The following is a 19,335-nucleotide window of genomic DNA, read 5'->3' as shown; positions in this document are numbered from 1 at the left end:
GAGTTATAAACCCAGCCGAGAAGTCGACAGTCCTTTAGGGGACTACAAAATGAAGCAGTGGGCTACAGAATGAAGCAGTGGGCCACAGAATGAAGCAGTGGGCCACAGAATGAAGCAGGGGACTACAGAATGAAGCAGGGGGCTACAGAATGAAGCAGGGGGCTACAGAATGAAGCAGTGTGGCACATGTGGGCAGGTCTGATCTCTGCTTCATAGGAGTCGACCTGAAGCTGCTGGCTCAGACTTTCCTTCCCCGTTGTACAGGCAGAAGTCAGACATCAGCCCCATACCACTTCCTATGAAAAACACAGTACCATTTTACATTAAATGTACACTTATCCCATGTGAAATTCAAAAGGCTTAGTGGGAGGCTGAAGTCCACCCACAGCTATCTAAAATGAATGCTTCACAATCGACTTCTCGAGAAAATGCCGATGAAAATTCTATGGAACACACCGATCACATGGGGTTGCCATAAGTGGGGGCAACTAGTCATGGTTGAGGTTACTTCTCAGAAACCAAATTCTTTATCATATTAAGAACCTTTCATATTTAGAAGAGACACCCAAAATCACCATATAGCTATAATCCTTCTATCTCAAACGTGGGATTAAACTCAGGCCTAACGAGTGAGAAGTGCTGTGCAGATTTCAGGGCTGTCACCTTTATGAAAGCAGATCGTCCCATTTTCTCCCACAGCTGCGGGATCTCCACCACCAACCTTTCAGGCAGCAGGTGAGTTCTTTCTTAACCACTACATCCCAGCCCCAAAGCAAACTCCCTTTGAGTAACTCAGGATGGTAACGAAGATGGTAACTCTTACTACACTTGATCTTAGCCAAAAGGCCGAGAAGCGATGATGGTAACTCTTTACAGGAGTAGAAAGCCTCGTCTCTGCTACTGAGCAGCAGGTGGTTTTGAACTGCTGACTTTGTGGTTAGCAGGCTAATTCGTCACCTCTGTGCCACCAGAGGTTCTCCTAAATCGTGGTTAGGTGCTGCTGAGGTGGTTCCAACTCAGAGCCACTCTATGTGCAAGAGAATAAAATGTTAGCCAGTTCTAAACCTTCTCACAACTGTTAGGTGTTTCAGTCCATCGGTGCAGCCACTGTGTCAGTGCATCTTGTCAGCGTCCTCCTTTTTGCTAACCTTCCTCTTTAAATGTAGAAGAAACAAAAACCCCTTATTAACATAACTTCCAATGCACCTCATCCAATCTCAGAAACCCCTGGCAAAATAACACACTAGTTTATATATACCACTAAGAAAGTTTCTCTACTTGAATATTCCATGTTATTTACTATATACCACTTCCTGAGGATCAGAATCCTCGTTTTGGGGGCACTTTGGGACGACTGGTGCCTAGGTGAAAACGACTGGAGGGAGGAGGAATGCCTTACCACAGCCTCAGTGGGATCATCCTTCAGCTACTGCTTGTTACTGGTTTTTCTTCTTCCTTGAAATGTGCATCTTTAAACTGATGAAATATACTTTGTCCTCAAGCGGCACAAAAACTTCCCCACCCACTCAGAATACAAATACACAGCAAGCTTAAAAAAAACACACCAAACAAAAGATATTTTATTAGAATTTCATATTAAAATAATGAGTCCTTGCAGTCAAATAACAATTTATGTTCGATGATGTAAAGTTTCAATGCAGATGAGAAAATGTTGTTTAAACATATTACATACTCTCAATTCTTACACTAGCATGCAACTTCTAAATATGATTTAGTCTTATAAAAATATACAAAATGATTACATATTGAGATTGTTAGATTTTTTTGCTTTCTGACAGGTGTATTCATATACAAATTTAAGATGGTCAAAACCTGCCACTCCTTAGGGGAAAGATGAGGTTTGTGACTTTAGAAACCTATAGAGGCACTTCTCCCCTGCCCTGTAGGTCACTACTTGAGTTGGAATGGACTTGATGGCACCCAGTATACATTTGATTTCACACTAAAGGTAAATTATAAAGGTAAATAATTTCCTTTATAAAGCGGTATCAATAAGGAAGTGATTCCTGACATTCATAAAAATATAGAGTATTTTTTAATATTTGCTTTAGTTTCTTAGTATTCTGTCACTGCTGCTGCTGCGTTTCCTCCATTTTCAGTTTCTCCCGCTTGGATTTGGGATCTTCAGCATGCAGGGCCCTTAGAGTCCAGAGGATGTGTTCCACTCCTGCCACTTCTTTCTTGCTATCAGTGAGACTTCCCCACTCCTGGTTCTGGAAGGGGGTAATACCCAGCAGGATGGCAAAAGTGACCACTCCCCACCTTAAGAGTTCCAAGTTTTTACAACTGCAATAAACCCTTAACAGCCACTCACAATGGAATCATACAACTCGATCAGCATCTTCCCCTACCTTCTCTTTCCTAGACTCATCAGGAAAAGAGGAAATATACCCTATCTGCATGGTCCCACCTACGCTTCTGGTGGGAATGACAGACTGTGGCTCAAAAACACCAAACTCACAGCCACCAAGTAGACCCCCAACTCATAGCCACCCTTTAGGACCTAGCAGAACCGGCCCTTGCATATCCCCTGGTCTATAAATCCTTATGGGAGCAGAAGGCCTCATCTTTCTCCTACAGATAAGATGGTAGTTTTGAACATTGATGTGGGCAATTAGCAGCCAGAGAACCCACTAAGCCACAAAGGCTCCTTACAAACATGGCAAAAGCCATCGGAAGGAATTCACTTGGCTGCACTCTTACCCGAGGTGTGACTCAAACCACTGTAGTCAAGCAGCTGTACTTCATGGCCTCACTGAGGCCATCGCCCTGCGTGGGTTGTGAGAAGCAAGATAAAGAGAAACAAGGAGACCAGGGGGGACCCAATTACTATGAAGGGAGATCTGGAAGAACAGGTCCACTCTACAAACTGTACCTGTGAAGAGAACCTTGTAGACCTAGAAGACAGAAAACTGTCAACACGATAGAAGTTAGATGGTTTGTAGCAGCAATGCAGAACTGGCAGCGGCGGCAGAATCAGGACATCAGCAAGAGACTGTGCAGGGAGCTTCCCGATACAAGTCTTCAGTCAGGAGGTTCCCTGGCAGAGAATGGTACTTCAGAGCACTTTGGGACGACTGGTGACTTGGTAAGAAGGCTGGGAGGGGGAAGTTATGTCTTACCACAGCTTCATACGAATCAACCTTGGGTTAGTTACTCACTTTCCTTACTACTTGCAAAACTTACAGGAAGTCAGATGTGTCTACCAAGCCATTAAGACAGAGAGCCACTTGTTAACAGTGGAGATGGCATCAGAGGAAGAGAAATGGTGGCAGTAGAAACAGAAAACTAAAAGACAGCGTGCGGGGCTCTCCTCAGCCAGTGAAGGGATTACAATGGGCATGTTGTCATCAATCAGGAGGCTAATGGGCAGTGGATGCCTCTGAGGACTTATTGGCAGAGTTAACGGATTTTGCAGGACTTCACCTAGCAGAGCAGAAGCCAAACTGAGGGGCCCAGGGGCTGAGGAAGAAGTCTGCTTGTGGGCAAAGTGAAAAAGTTGTCCTGACAAAAGAACAATCTTAGTCTTACCTTATCCTTAATTGTAACCTGCTGCTTTCCCATTAAATCCCATAATAGTATGGTCTTTGAGTTCAGTGTGACGATTTCAATAACTTATAAAACCCAGAAGAGAAGTGGGAGGGATTAAAAAAAGAGAGAGATGGTAGATTGATCCTCCATCTCATAATCAGCTATGGGCTGGTGCTGATGGTGATTTTTCACCATCGTGAACAGTTATATCATGTCACTGAACCAATTATACAGGAACACAATTCAAACAATATCAATTCTCTGATACCAATGTAGTTTAATTTCATGCTGTCATCACCCACACAATGATTACACACCACAGATACTCTGTTCTCCTTGAAGTCTCTAGGCTATACTCAATTGACATTTATTGGAAAAGGCATTGTTTCATGCCTGGAATTTGACCTTGTGTAGTAGTCCTCTGATGAGTATAAAGGTGTCTGTCTGAAAAAAAGCTTATTTGCATTCAATGCAATCTTGTGTCCCCTCTAGTAAACTGTGATACAATGAACTGTTCCTTCTCATTAACTTTCAGATATTCATATCTCTGATTCCTCTCCTCCATGATTTTTCTGATGTAAAATGAGTCTACATTTGTGGGAGAAAGTTTTCCAACACTCACTGCATTTGTAAGGTTTCTCACCCGTGTGAGTTCCTTGGTGTCTGAGAAGTTGTGATTTCTGAGCAAAAGATTTCTGACAGACACCACATTCATAAGGTTTCTCTCCTGTATGAGTTCTCTGGTGAACTACAAGGCTAAACTTGGAGGAAAACGCTTTTCCACATTCAATGCATTCATAAGGTTTCTCTCCTGAGTGAATTCTCTGGTGCATAAGGAGAGATGACTTCCGGCTGAAGGCTTTCTGACATTCACCACATGCATAAGGTTTCTCACCATTGTGAGATCTCTGATGAGTAGTGAGGTTTGACTTTTGGGTGAAAGATTTCGGGCACTGATTGCATTCATAGGGTCTCTCACCTATATGTGTTCTTTGATGTAAAATAAAACTTAACTTTATTCGGAACATTTTCCCACATTCATCGCATCCGTAGGGTTTTTCTCCCGTGTGAGTTCTCTGATGTGTATTAAGGACTGACTTTCCATTAAACCCTTTTCCACATTCACTGCAATTAAAACGTTTCTCTCCTGTGTGAATTCTCTGATGTCTAGTGAGTTTAGAATTCTGGATGAAGGCTTTCCCACATTCATTGCATACATATGGTTTCTCTCCTGTATGAATTTTCTGATGTAAAACGAGACTAAACTTAAAGGGGAATGTTTTGCCACATTCACTGCACCCAAATGGTTTCTCTCCCGTGTGAGTCCTTTGATGGTTAATGAGCTGTGATTTACTGTTGAAGCTTCTCTGACATTCATTACACCTGTGGGGTTTCTCTCCTGTATGATTTCTTTTATGCATATTAAGTTGTGATTTATCCTTGAAGCTTTTCTGACATATACCACACACAAAACGTTTCTCTACTGTGTGAATTCTCTGATGTTTATTAAGGCATGACTTATCAATAAAGGCTTTACCACAGGTATTGCATTTGTAAGGTCTCTCTCCTGTATGGGTTCGCAGGTGTAAAATGAGGTGGGACTTTCTCCTGAAGGCTTTCAGACATTTATTGCAACCATAGGGTCTCTCGCCTGTGTGGATTCTATGATGCTTAATGAGGTCTGACTTCTGGGAGAAGGTTTTCCCACATTCACTACAATAATAGGGTTTCTGTCTTGTTGGAGTTTTCCAGTTTTTAACAAGCTGTGGTTTATGGTGGAACGTTTTTGTGCATTCATTATATACTCTGTATTTTGATCCAGTATGAGTTGTGTCATATTTAGTATGAGGAAATAATTTGTTATATTCATTAAATTCAGCTTCATTTATTACATAGCTTCTATTCTGAATCATGTCTTCTGGATTTGATTTCCAATGTTTTCCAAATATATAAGATGCATACTGTAAAGGAGCACCAATGCTTGAGCTTGGATGAGACATTTTCCCAAATTCATCATTTTGGCGGTGAATCCCCATCATTTCAAGTTTGCTTTGGTTGTCTTGGTACCATTCTGATTGTTCGACTTGCCAGGCATCTTCTAGAAAGGAAACCAATGAATCAACCATGATCATGTAACAGAAGAAGTAGAATCTCTTAACAAAGATTAAGGAAAGGAGAAGAAAGTAGACTCTGGGTACAGTACAAAAGTCCAAGGCATTACAAAAAGGAGGGGAAAAAATGAAGTAAAAATCTACCAGAGGTACGAGCAGTCACAACTTGAGGAGAGGAAATTCATGAGTGCTTTAACATATAAGAAAAGGGTGCACAGGTATGGCATGCATTAGAAGATACCAAACGAGAAAAACACACACCCACACCACCACCACCACCACCACCACCACCACCACCACCTCCACCTCCACCACCACCACCACCACCTCCACCTCCACCACCACCACCACCACCTCCACCACCACAAAAAAAAAAAAAAGAAGATACCAAACATTGAGAATGCTAGAGAAAAGATTCATGAGGAAAGCATGTTCCATAAGCAGACAAAAATGAATCTGGTCAAAGTACAGAAAAGAAAGAAGTGTCTTATTGTAAAAGATCAAGCCAAATAGGGGGTGTTGAGTTTATGGTGGTAAAATAATTTGGAATAGGGTGGTGAGAATGGATCACAATTTGGAGAAGGTAATCAATGTCACTGAATACTGCATGCAGAAAATTATTGAGATGGTATTTATTAAGTATATTTTCATAAAGTTTTAAAATGTGATAAAAACGCAATTTTTAGGCAGAATTCACACACACCCTTCCCTCCCCACTAAGAAAAAAAGAAAAACAGTTCCCATAGAGAATACAAAGAGATTCAAAAATAGAAGCAACATGAAGAACTTGTCCCAGATGTTTTTCCCCAAGGTAAGAATTTCAGGAAGATTTTCCCAAACATTTCAGAGTACCTCCTTATTATTGATGGTCTGACTCCTACTTTGCCCATAGGCTAGTTGATCCTTACTCACCTGGATGTACTGGGCTCTGGATTTCTTCTCCCACCCATGGTTGTCCTTGTTCCAAATGGATGGCCGCATCTGCTGTCGTAACCTGGCACCCTAGTCACAGGACCAATCCACTTGTAAGCCAAGTTAGTGGACACAACTTGTGATACAAGGTTTCTGAAGAATTAGGACATTTAAGGGGCCGGACCGTTTGCATTTTGACAGAGTAAAAGGCCTCTTTCTTTACAGATGAGGGCCAAACTCTCAAGAATCAGAAACTACTAAGAATCTATGGCAGGGGTCCTCAAACTTTTTAAACAGGGGGCCAGTTCACTGTCCCTCAGACCATTGGAGGGCTGGACTATAGTTTTGAAGAAAAGCTATGAACAAATTCCTATGTACACTGGACGAGCCGGCTGCTAAGCAGGACAGGCAGCAGTGGCAAAAACACCCAGCGGGCCGGATGAATGTCCTCAGCGGGCCGCATGTGGCCCACGGGTCATGGTTTGAGGACCCCTGATCTATGGCATGTGACACTCGAAGACTACAGATTTAATGGACTCATGAAGTGAAGCCCAACCTCTTTTAGCATTGTAGATGGAAAAGCAATTGATTGGGTTTACTATGTCAATCAGTTAAGTTCCACTTACCTAATGATACTAGGTTGCTGTAATTCTCCAACATGACATCTTTGTAGAGGTTCTTCTGAACCGAGTCCAATAGCTGCCACTCCTCCCAGGTGAAGACTACAACCACATCTTGGAATGACACTAAGCTCTGTAATTGATAATGATTATTTATAATTATTGGTAATTGGAATGCAAAAGTCGGAAACAAAGAAAAAGGAAAAGTAGTTGGAAAATATAGTCATGGTGATAGAACAGAAGCTGGGGATTGCATGATAGAATATTGCGAGACCAATGTTCATAGGAAAGATCTTTTTTCAACAACAGTGACTCTACACATGGACTTTTCCAGAGAGAATGCACACAAACAAAATTAACTACATGTGTAGGAAGAGACGATGGAGAAGTGCAGTATCAGCAGCTAAAACCAGGCTGGCCAGCTGGGGAACAGACCATGAATTGCTCACCTGTAGTCCAGGTTGAAGCTGAAAAAAAATTAAACACATCCACAAGAGCCCAAAAATGACCTTGAGAACTTAGTTTTAAGAAGATCTGAAGAATAGATTTGACACATTGAACACTACTGACAGAAGACTGCTGAGCTGTTGGAGGGCAGCAAGGACACCAATCAGGAAGAAGGCACAGGTCATCACAGAGACAAGAAAGAAGGAAATGATCAAAGCAGACGCCACAAGAGACTCGGAAAGGAGCTCTTCATCGTGAAGCAGCTCAGACACGTGGGAGAAATGATGCAGCGCAAGCGGAACAGACAATGTCAAAGGGAAGCCTAAGAAGACAAAGTAAAATGTTACAATGAAAGATGCAAAGACCTCGAGTTAGAAAACGAAAAAGAAAGAACACACAGCACGCCTTCAACTGAAAGAACGACAGAACGACAACACAGAACCATTTAAGCCCCGAGTTGCAATACTGCCAGATCCAACGAGGGCAAGAATACAGTTACTGCTGCAAAAAGAAATAGCTGACTGTTGGAACTGAGAACTGGGAAGAGACTATGTGGACAAATTCTCTACACTCATATTCTAAGGAGTCTGGGAGGCCAGGATTCTTGTGGAGGGAAGCTTTCATGGTCGTGGGGTGGAGATGCATCCCAGTAACATTCTCCTAAGTGAACGTCCCCCATGATGCCCACCCCCGTAATAATGCCAATGTATTACTGCTTCTGAGCACATGGTTGCTACTATATACACTTGAAAAGACAACTGCTTGAAGGCTACTTGCCTGAAGGTTGTCTGCCAGGAAGAGCAGTCAGACCCAGTTGTCTGGCCCACTCCCTTCTGTTAAGGATCATAGATGGTTCCCCTGGAGAAGAGCTCTCACACACCCTAGGTCAAGCCAGCTCAGAGAGGACCAAGGTTGGGCCATCATTGAACTCTAGAAGTATGTTCGTTCCTATCACATGTATGCCTCCAGTACCTCCCGTTCCTAGTGGGTATATACCTCTAACTTGTCCCCCTCCTGGTACATGTATGTCATTAATACAACTCCTTCCTGTTGTGTGTGTGTGCCGTGGCCTGCATGTCCAAGATGATATTAGCGTGAGAGATAACATTATTCTCACTCTGGTTCTAGACTCCATGGAAGAGGTGAGTGAGCCCTGGCACTTCTTGTCTGTTGTACTTTCTTTCTCTCCTTTTAATTATACAACCACTTCTTAGCACCCTCTCCACTGTGGAGGCTGGTCATCTAGAGTTGACATTCCACCATTTCAGGAGGTAGGTAGCCTATGAGCCAGAACCAATGGTCTTAAAGGTAGTTTGGTCATCAATACAGAAGCAGATCACCATGTCTTTATTAAATCTCATCAGCATCACTGAAAGATCAAGTGTGACATAAACATACCGAAAAACAACTCACCTGGGACTTGGACATTTTCTTTGCAAGGTCAACATCTACTCCGTTCTTCATTCCATGGGCTCTTCTCTCAAAGTCTCTGGTCAGCGTTGATGTGTTGATCATCGGGCCTCCTCCTCCTTCCCTCTTAGGTACTATCCTAGCCCAGGATGTCCAAACGTGAGGATGCAAACATTCACTGCGGATGAAGGCAACCAATGCAAAAGTGGGAGGTAAAGAAAACAAACAACCAGACACCTTAAAAATATACTGATTAAAAACAACAACAATAAATGGGATTAGAAGGAAGACTGTACTTGGTTGGAAGAAGAGTTCATGAATTAAAGGTTCACTTTGACAACTTCATCTAAAACAGTGGTTCTCAACCTTCCTAATGCTGTGACCCTTTAATAAAGTTCCTCATGCTGTGGTGACCCCCCCCAACCATAACATTATTTTCTCTTTTTTTCCATAAAATTATTTTCATTGCTACTTCATCACTGTCATTTTGCTACTGTTAGGAATTGGGTGAACCCTGTGAAAGGGTCCTTTGAGCCCCAAAGGGGTCACGAGCCACAGGTTGAGCACCGCTGATCTAAAACATAGAGCAGAGAGAAAGGGTAATAATATAAATACAAAGAAGAGTTTTGTGACAAGTTATTAGGCTGAGATATAATCAGAATAGATCAGCATGCCCATTCAAAGACTCAGCAGGGCAGACAGGAGGGAGAGGGAGTAAACCGCTGTGGAAGTGAAAGGTAGCTGAGGATTTCCCAAAGCAGTTAGAAACCACCAGCTGCCCAGGGCGCAAGAGGCAGCTTTCTACTCCTGTAAAGGTTTCAATCTTGGAACTCCACCGGGGTAGCTCTGCCCTGCCCTATCGGTCTCAGTGGCAGAGAAATGCAGACCCTGTTCTTGAAGAACCCGAGAAGGCCACATAAAGAAGCTGCCCACAGATGCATTTGGGTGACGTCATCAAACAGCTACGAAAAAGAGACTCTCTTAAACATGATCAGAGAGCAAAGACAGTGCCCATATAAATGAGGTCACTGGAAAGAGCAGCAACAGACCCCCAACGACAAACGGAGTGATCATTTCAGAGCCGGCAACACACCAACACTTACCCGGAATGTTGGGCCCCAAGCTGGGACAGTTTGCTAACAAGCTTTGATTATCTATAGCATGTTTCAAATCCTTTACTGTTTTAGGAACTGTTAGGTGTTTATAGCAACTCAGCTCCACTTCTACTCTGTACTGTAGGGTCCCTATGAGTCAGAATCTACTTGACAGCTATGGCTATTTTTGTTTTTTTGAAAGCCACCATGTTATTTATTCCATGATCGGTACATCTTAAGGGGCAGGTTTGAGTCATTCTCACCGCCTTCTCTCTTTGAGCTACACCTAATAAGGGGCTCTGCCCAAAGGGTGGTTGTTAAATATTTGGGTCCATTGGATGCTTAATGAATGTGCCACATCATTCTTCCATGGGAGCAACTTGTGGGCAAACTGATGACTTCTGGGTAAGCAGCTGTGTGTTTAACTCGCCATGCCAACAAGACTTCTTAAATTTATGGTTACCAAATTAAAAATCAAACACTGCTTTTGAGCCTATTCTGATTCATATTAAGCCTATGTTAAACAGTTGATGGAATAAAAACATTGTCTTCTAGGGCGGGGGATACGTCTTTCTTTTTCTTTTTAAAGTGAGAAAAGGCTTTCCAAGTGGTTGAGAAACTTGACTACCTTCACACTACTAAATGTAAAAATCTGCATTAAGAACCTAGCTTTGTTCAAATCCAAAGTTCATATTCTTTACTCTGTGCCAAATTAATCTGCTTTGGCTTGCATGGCTTACCTAGAAAACTAAGAATATATTGAAACATGTTAGTAGTTTGAAAATTCAGAAAGGAAATAGAGAAAGTATATATATTTTTTGTTTTGTTTGTGTGAGGGTTAGCGTCAGATGTAATGTAGAAAGCCTGTGATAAGGATTAAGTATTAGGGTTAGATTTAGGGTTAGGGATAGGGCTTAAGTAAAAACAGCTCTGGTTAAGGATTAAGTGTTAAGGTTAAAAGTTAGGGTTTGTGTTATGCTTAGGGTTAGGTTTGTGTTAGAGTTAGGTTTAGTGTTTGTCAGAACGAATATATTTTTGACAAGGTGGGTCTCCCGGTATCAGAATTTGGGAATGTGTCCTCAAATAACAGAAGGCAAGTATAGTGATGTAAATAATACAGCTCTTTTTTGTTTGTTTGATTTTAATATGGCCCTTTAGCTTCATAAACCCCACAATGATGATGATATGGGACTACGCATGTAAGATACCTGTGGTCCAATATAGGTAGAGGAGGTTAAACCCACAGTGCCATTTTTCAACAGGCCTCGGACTCCTGGACCGGACCTAGGCGTTTCTCAGCGAATGAACACACCCCCCACCCCACCCCAAGTCCAAAGGACGCACTCCACTTCTGTCCCTGTGTGTCGCTGGGTTGGCTCATTTGAAGCCTAGCAAGATGGCAAAAGTGACAATCCCCTGCTAAGAGTTCCATACACCTTATTTGCACGATCCCATGCCCAAAAAGAATGCACACGCTTATTTGCATTATTAGCAAGCTGTCCAATCCCCTAGGGGAGCCAAAAGCACCTTAGTTGCTGTGGCAGTTACATAATCGCCTGTGAACTTGCGAAGGGGTGGAGTCTAGCCTGTCAAAAATCAGGTTGCAGCTTGATGACCTAATTTGGAGGCAATAAGGAGATAATTAGCTCATTGGAGGCCAGACTCACACTGTCTGCTAAGTCTTACTGCTGACAAGACAGATGGAGCTATGCTGATGGAACCAGAGCCCTGGTGTTGGAGGAGACAAATGGCCACTCATGACCATGCTGAAATGCTTCCACTGCCACTGGATCTACAAGACTTGCTTCCAACTGGTCTGTGAGCTTCCTGCATTTGGCATCATTGCATGTGTTGTGTGAATCTAAAGGGGAATTTATAGACTGGTATTGGACATATGGGCTTAATATCAGACTTATGAGCTTGATCTGGACTGGGCTGGGATGTTTTCTTTGACATAAAGTTCTCTCTTACACACATATGGGAGTCTATGAATTTGTTTCTCCAGTCAACCTGGACTAACATGGTTGCATACGCCACCCAATCTTTCGGTGGCAATTACAAGACCATAGCTAGCACAGATCTATAAAGGCAACCCAAGGGAATGAAAGCACTATGAACCCAGGGGAATGGGAGGTCCATTACAAATGAAAATGGGACATCGAATAAGGAAGACTGAACAAAAGCCAATTCATTAGAATTATGCTTCTGGCAAAGAATATTAAAAGTACCATAGATTTCACAAAGAACCAAAACCTGCCTGGGGAGAAGTACTTAGAAGTAAGAACGGCAGAATTTCATCTCACATACTTTGGATATGTTATCAGCAGAGCAGTCAGTCCCTATAAAAAGGTCTCGTGCTTTGATACAGTGCAAGGGCAGCACGAAGGAAGAAAGCCCTTGATGAGATCGATGGATTGATGCGGGAAACTGAGGACCTGGGAGGAAGTGTAAGCGGCTTCATCTCTAGCCTTGTGACCACAGGGCTGGGAAAACCAGCACTAGTGTTTAGAGGAGGCCTAGTATCCTTAGTCTCCACTGCGCCCAGATAACAGATAGAGCCAAAGGCACACATTCTCCAGGATGGGTCTTCACGCCCACCCTCCATCCAATGGTAAGCGGTCTCCCCCAGAAGTCTGGCGTCTCACTTGCTGCTCACTTGGACAGTTAAAGGATCCCTATCTCCAAGGGTATCTGGTGCCTGTTGTCTTTTATTCTTAAAGGGCGGTTGACACCATTTGTTTCTTGCCTGCCAGGCACTTCCTTTGCAGCGTCCCCCTAGACTGGGCTCAGGATAGTCAAGACAAATACACTGCCCAAGTCATGGTAACAAGAGGCTCGCAAGGCCTGTTACTATCAAACTCTATCGTTGAATAGACTCAAGGCTGCTCTTGTCCCAATATCGGAGATCAATCCCCTGTGCCCTGCTTTCCGATCTCTTTTTACTGTAATTGCACACCTAGCTCCTAAGCACCTGTTAGACTGTGGGGTGGACCCCACAGATTGACACGCGGCTACTACAAGGGGCTCATAACAATGAGGAGGACAGCACATTCTGTTGTACACAGTGTCGGCAGGCGTCACAACTGACTCAGAGGCAGGCACCTAACACCATCACCGCCACCCCCACTGCCCAGGCATTCGGTGGGAGCTACGATGGCTAGGAGAAACCCACCACGATCATTAGCATCTAAAGGGTGCTGCAGTCATTTACCTGACGGCACAGACACCCGATAATCCTCCATCTTCACACGAGCCACTGACACCCACAGCTGTCCTTCTAACTGACTTCTCCCCACTCAGCGTCTGTCAGTCTGTCCTACTTTGGAGGCTTGTGTGCTGCTGGGATGCTGGGTGCTATGCCACTCACATTTCTTTTTCTTCTCCCTCCCCCCCCCCCCTGCTATTTCTAATACCTGCACGGTTACCATGGGACAAATGCCAAAGGAGTATCCAGACTAAGAAATGACCACAAAGATGGAGTAAGTTATCCACTTCCGAGGGGCTGGCCACTGAAAACCTATGAGCAGCTGCAGAACAGTGTCTGATGGAGTGCCGGGAGGTGAGCCCCTCAGGTGGGAGGACATTCAAAATACAACGGAGAGGGAGCTGCCTCCTCTTCCTCAAACATGGAAAAAGGGAAGTCATCAAACATGAAGCAGAACACATAGAGATTGATGATATATATATATGTATGTGTGTGTGTGTGTGTGTGTGTGTGTGTGTGAGCTGACAAGGACAGTAATTGTACATCTAGAAGAAATGGAGGAGGAGCCGGGCAGCATTTGCCAGCACCAGGGCAAAGGTCAATTTGGAGCAGACCATCCATCGCTCCTACGCGTGTTCAGGTCAAGACAGGACTTAAACAAAACCACAAGAGCCAAAACACAACCTTGCGTATAACACACCTGAATTAAACAGACGTGACACGATGAACACTGGACATCAAACAAGTTATGGATGGCAATGAGGCTATCAGACATGAAGAAAGCAAAATGCCATTAAAAATAGAGGAAGGAGAAAAGGGATCAAGTCTGAAGAGAATATAAAATTTGCTTTGAAATGCACAGCAGTTTAAGCGAATGGAAGAAATAAAGGGTCCAAAAATGAAAATCATGTAAAACTGTAAAATAAAACCATTTTTATGAAGTGAAAAAAACTGAACAGAAATTTCCAAAAAGAAAAAGTAACACATTTGCAGCAAGAATAACAAACATACAAAACAAAACTCACTGCCATCCAGGCAATTCTAACTCATAGCAACCCTGTAAGACCAGCGGTTCTCAATCTGTGGGTCGCGACCCCTTTGTGAGGGCGCTAACGACACTTTCACAGGGGTCACCCGATTCATAACAGTAGCAAAGTGACAGTTATGAAGTAACAACGAAAATAATTTTATGGTTGGGGGGTCACCACCACACAAGGAACTGTATGAAAGGGTCGCGGCACGAGGGGAAGGTTGAGAACCGCTGCTGTAAGATAGAACACACCTGCCCCATGGGCTTCCCTGGCTGGAAACCGGTACAAAAGCTGACAGTCTCGTCTTTCTCCCATGGAGTGGCGGTGGTTCTAACTACTAAACTCACAGTTTGCAGCCCAGCGTAAAATAAACTACACCACCAGGACTTGGTGAAACTAAGGTTATTGGAATGGCTCTCCCATCCATCGTATTTGTAATTCCCACCAAATGACAGAGTAGAATGATACAAATATCATGCAGAGGTCTCCAACTTGGGCATTGTTCAGTTTTGCCACTCCCCTGGGAGTAAACTAAGCCCTTTCAGGAACAGGGGGGAAAATCCCAAGACCCTCAAGAAACAAAAGCCACCATCTGAGCAGGTGTAAAATCACTGTTGAAGGGGTGGTAGGAACAAAGGCACCAAAGGCCCCGCACTGAGACCATGAGATGAACCAATGTGCTTCCTGGCCCATGGATTGAGTAAAGCTCAATGCCTTCCACAGGAGGCTGACTTGCCATGAGAGGGACCCTTTAGGCATATATCATCTCTAAGGGAATGTTCGAATACTTGGCACAGCAGGGCAGAGACCACATGTTGGCATGCTGAGGATCAGGCGCAAGCTGTGTCTGCCAGCAAGGCTGAGAAGACAGTGCTGCAGATGGAAGGAAGAACTGTATCCTTAATGCTTTCTGATCTTAACTTGTAACCTGTTCACTTTTCCTGATAAACCCCAATAATCATGAATACTGTCTGTGAGTTCTGAGTGGCCATTGTAAGGCATTAGCAAATCCAGCAGAGAAGTAGCACTCTCTTGAGAAGGATGACTGGCATCAGAATTAAAGAAAGATGGAGGGTGGAGGCAGGTCTGTCCTCGGAGTCCCAGGCATCCCCCGTGGGGAGAGGTGGCCTTGGGTTGATCACAGTGGCTCTACACGCACAGAAACATGGGGCAATGCAAGAGACAGCAGGAGGCCCTGAGAAGTGAACCCTTGGGGGTTTGTTTTTACCTATAATGGCTAAAAAGGAAGGTATGGTATTTTAAACTTCAGCCAATGATTGAAAAGTAGTTTCTAAAGTAGCCTGGGCATAAGGCTGATTAAAATAAGTCTGACCACACAGGCTGGCTAACAGAAGACCAGGCCCTTTTAGGGACCCAAGGCTATAGACATATGAATGGGATCGTCTTGAATGAAGAGGATAAAAACTGAACCAGATGTTTTTTAAAAAAAGTATTTTGTGTCTTGCAGATCTTACTATGCAGATTGGTTTTCTTACCTAATGTGATAGACGTAGATGTGTGATAGACGTATAGGAGAGAAAGATTACATAGAGCATGTAAACCTGTTGTCAACCTAGACTTGATTGAATTTCCTAAAAGGGGAGTTGCTTTGGGGAAGTTAGCTGCATAAGCCCTCTTGAAAATGTCAAAAATACAAAGATGCTATTTTGAGGACTCGGTTAACACAGTCACAGTGTTTTCCATCGCTGCATATGCACGTGATAGCTGGGCAATAACTAAAGGGAAACGAACGAATGCATCTGTATTACGCTGTTGGCAAAGGCTATTGAAAGTATAATGGGCTGTCACAAGAGGTACGGCCAGCATACTCCTTAGAAGCAAAATCTCCTACGCTTTGGACGTGTTACTGGGAGACACCAGTCCCTGGAAAACAGTATCATGTTTGGAAAAGTAGAGGGTCAGTAAAAGACAACCCTCGGGAATGAGGTGGGGGTGGGGGTGGTGAAGGACAGGGAGGGAGGGGAAAAATGAGTAGCTGAGGGCTCAAGGAGAACGCAAATGTTTTGAGAATGATGATGACAACAAATGTACAAATGTGCTTGACACCATGGATAGATGGATGCATTGTTATAAGTGTTGTACAAGCTCCCAATAAAATGATTTTTAAAATACCAATAGCCCAACAAGATAAAAATAAAGTATGGAAAAAGTCAGGTTGTTACTAAAAACAAAACAAAAAAAACCGACCCTTGAGACTGACTGGCATAATGTCTGCAACAATAACAATTGTGGGGCTGGCACAATCCCCAGTGGTGGTGTTGTGCTCTATGGTACAGAGTTGCTGTCACTGGAGCAGGCTTGATGGCACCTAAAACCCAGAGGCCCAATCACTGTCTTTCTCTCCAAGAATGCTCCAATCACTGAGCTCCCTCCAAAGATGCTGGAGTCACTCTTCCAAAGCCTCCCCACGAACTGACTTTCCCCCCAGAAGCGTTAGCATACCTCCAATGGCATCCCAAATCCAAGCCCAGAGCAAAGACCCTCCAATCACTGACCACGCAATTACTCATCCCCCCAAAGATTTTTCTCTGAAGACCGCCCGTCCCTGGTTTATTCCTGCCAAGGCCTTTCCAACCATTACCCTATGCTCTCGCTCACGTCCACATTCATTCAATCTTACCAAGGGCAAGAACAAAACAGGGGCAAATCATCCAGATGTGGGTGACCATGAGGCACAAGGGGATCATGCTGTCCAAGGAGCCACAGACGTTCGATCATTTAATAGTGCATAGGAAACAAAGCCAAGTCACGAGATCATGATCAATTGATCAGCCAATCAATGGTCAGAGATACGGAATTCAACAGAAGCTGCATCTACGTGGGCACTCAAAAACAAATCTGCGGGTTCCTGCGCTAACCTGCAGCTTTCCACAAACCTAGCGCTAATACACTCCAAGGCTGTCCCACTCAGTCATTCCTACCCGAACGCATCTCGGGCATCAACCCCTTTCAGAGGGCCACCGCCATCACAGACCTTTCTCCGGCCCGTTTCCAACTCTCCCTCTCCCTCCTCGGCCAAGCAGTTCACTTCCTCCTCTCCCCTCAAGGGCTTCCGCGCCACGAACCCCACATTGACTGCCAGGAACCCCAAATTGTCTCCCTAAACCCCATTCAACCGGATTCCGCAGCCAGAACGCAAGGCTCTTTAAAGGAGCCAAAAACCCACAGGAAAGTCACTGCCATCGAGTGGATTCCGACTGGCGGCGACCCCCCAAGGACGGGGCGATGGATGAGGTGGGGCAAGGACAGCCGCGGTCCAGCACCTTCCCTTCCGACTCACCATCCTCGCTGGCCCCACCTCACTGTCAAGCTTCACTACCGCAGCATCCAGTCGACCGGGTGCCGGTTACCACGCGAGCGAACCCTTCCGGAGACGCAGCTTCCATTTGTCCTTTTGGAGATAGGTATTTTTGGCGGGTTTTAGCTAAAGAGCCTTCCAGACGGTGTCGCGGCGGCGCCTCTTCGCCTGATTCAATCGTGAGCCTCCATCTTGGGCGAAGTGCCGTAAAACCTCTTTTCCGACCCGAGGTCGCTTTCCGTGGAACCTGCGGACTCTGTCGCGAGAGTCGTAAAAGGATTGCTTTACGCCGTTTGCGCCGCCCCCGCCCCCGACGGTGTCCAACGCCGCTCACGTCAGACGAACAAAGTCCAAGATGGCGGCCTTCACGGCGCGCCTAGTACGGAAGGAGCTCTGAAGTGGTCCCGTGCTCCCGGCCGGCCGCGTTAAGGAAATGGGAAACGCCAGGTGTCCTTAAAGGAATAGGAAGCAGAGGGAAAGGGGGCCGCCGGGAATGTTCCTAGAGAAAGATAATAGGGCTTGGGGCAGTGAGTTTGACGGGCCTAGAGAAAGCAAAGCACTCCGGGTAGGCTAGCAGGAGGGGTTGGGTGACGTCATCTGATGGCTCGTGGGGCGGGGCAAGCAATGAGGGCGGAGCTTTGCTGTTGGAGGTGTTCTTGGGTGCAGTCAAATCCTTTCCAGTGCGGGGCACCTGCCTTATTGGACTCCCTCCTGGAGTCCATTCCGAGGCATAGACCCCCTGTGCACAGCAGAACAAAGCACAGGCGGACCTTGAGCCGTCTTCAAGGTCGAATCCATGGTTGCAGCCATTGTGTGCCTCCATCTCAATGCTTTTCCACAGCCATTCTGCTTTACCAAGGATGCTGTCTTTGTCCACACACTGGTCTCTCCCAATGACACGTCCAAATAGCGAGACAAAGTCTAGACATCCCAGCCTCTAAAGAACATTCTTTTTTCTTTCTTTTGTTAAAGAACATTCTTGTCTGTGATATTCTCAGTGTTCTTCGCCAACACCACACTTCAAAGGCATCGATTGTTGGATAGTCTTCCTTCTTGTCCAATTTTCACTCGCATGTGAGGTGACTGAAAATATCATGTCTTGGGTCAAGGCGTACATTAGTCTTCAAAGTGACCTGGCTCTTGAATGCTTTAAAGGCCTCCCCGTGCATTTCTCCTTGTTTTGTTGAAGTTTCTGTGGACTATAGCGTCGCCGTGTGTCTCAGAGTAAAACTGCACTTCATTTAACTGAAGAGGACGTGTATGTTTTTATTATGAAGCATTGCAGATTTAAGGAGCCCTGGGCCCCAGTGAGTTCATCATTCGGCTTCTAAGTACAAGGTCAATAGTTTGAACCCACCATCCGCTCCTCAAGAGAAAAAGGAATCAATCTGAAGCTTTTTCAAAGGAGACATCCTTCACAAGGTTGGATATAAAGCCCCGCCCCCCCCCACCCTGTCCAGGGAGACGAGGAACGAAATATGGGTGAAGGGAGACAACGGACAGTGTCAGATACAAAACAACAATAATATACAATTGATCCAGGATTTACGGTGAGGTGGGGAGGGTGGCTGAAGAGCTGATACCAAGAGCTCAAGTAGAAAGAAAATATCTTGGAAATGTTGATGACAACATCT

At 44.6% G+C, this 19,335-nt stretch overlaps 1 protein-coding gene across 2 annotated transcripts; it reads right to left on the bottom strand.

The window, feature by feature from the left end:
- Positions 1-1,617: 1,617 nt before the first annotated feature.
- Positions 1,618-18,234, bottom strand: LOC142432366 (uncharacterized). Of its 2 annotated transcripts, none has more exons than XM_075537519.1 (5): positions 17,684-18,234; positions 9,056-9,230; positions 7,202-7,328; positions 6,576-6,665; positions 1,618-5,647 (listed from the first exon to the last, which is right to left on the bottom strand). In XM_075537519.1, exons 2-5 carry the CDS (start codon positions 9,155-9,157, stop codon positions 4,092-4,094), a joined length of 1,875 nt encoding a protein of 624 aa, XP_075393634.1. In that variant the 5' UTR covers positions 9,158-9,230; positions 17,684-18,234; the 3' UTR covers positions 1,618-4,091. The 2 variants fall into 2 exon arrangements, with proteins under 2 accessions (XP_075393634.1, XP_075393633.1); XM_075537518.1 differs by having other exon boundaries at positions 1,619-5,650; positions 17,684-18,233.
- Between the last annotated feature and the right edge of the window lie 1,101 nt (positions 18,235-19,335).

This window comes from Tenrec ecaudatus, chromosome 18 (genome assembly GCF_050624435.1).
Source record: "Tenrec ecaudatus isolate mTenEca1 chromosome 18, mTenEca1.hap1, whole genome shotgun sequence".
NCBI lineage: Eukaryota > Metazoa > Chordata > Mammalia > Afrosoricida > Tenrecidae > Tenrec > Tenrec ecaudatus.
This window is presented reverse-complemented; position numbering and strand designations above follow the sequence as displayed.

Bases quoted from the DNA above. Each gene is read 5' to 3' on its own strand.
- LOC142432366 (XM_075537518.1), bottom strand. From the start codon at position 9,157: ATGATCAACACATCAACGCTGACCAGAGACTTTGAGAGAAGAGCCCAT. The intron at 6,666-7,201 runs GTAAGTGGAACT...TCCTGTGACTAG, and splicing joins CAGCAACCTAGTATCATTAG to GGTGCCAGGTTACGACAGCA. The intron at 5,651-6,575 runs GTGAGTAAGGAT...TTTCCTTTCTAG, and splicing joins CCAGAGCCCAGTACATCCAG to AAGATGCCTGGCAAGTCGAA.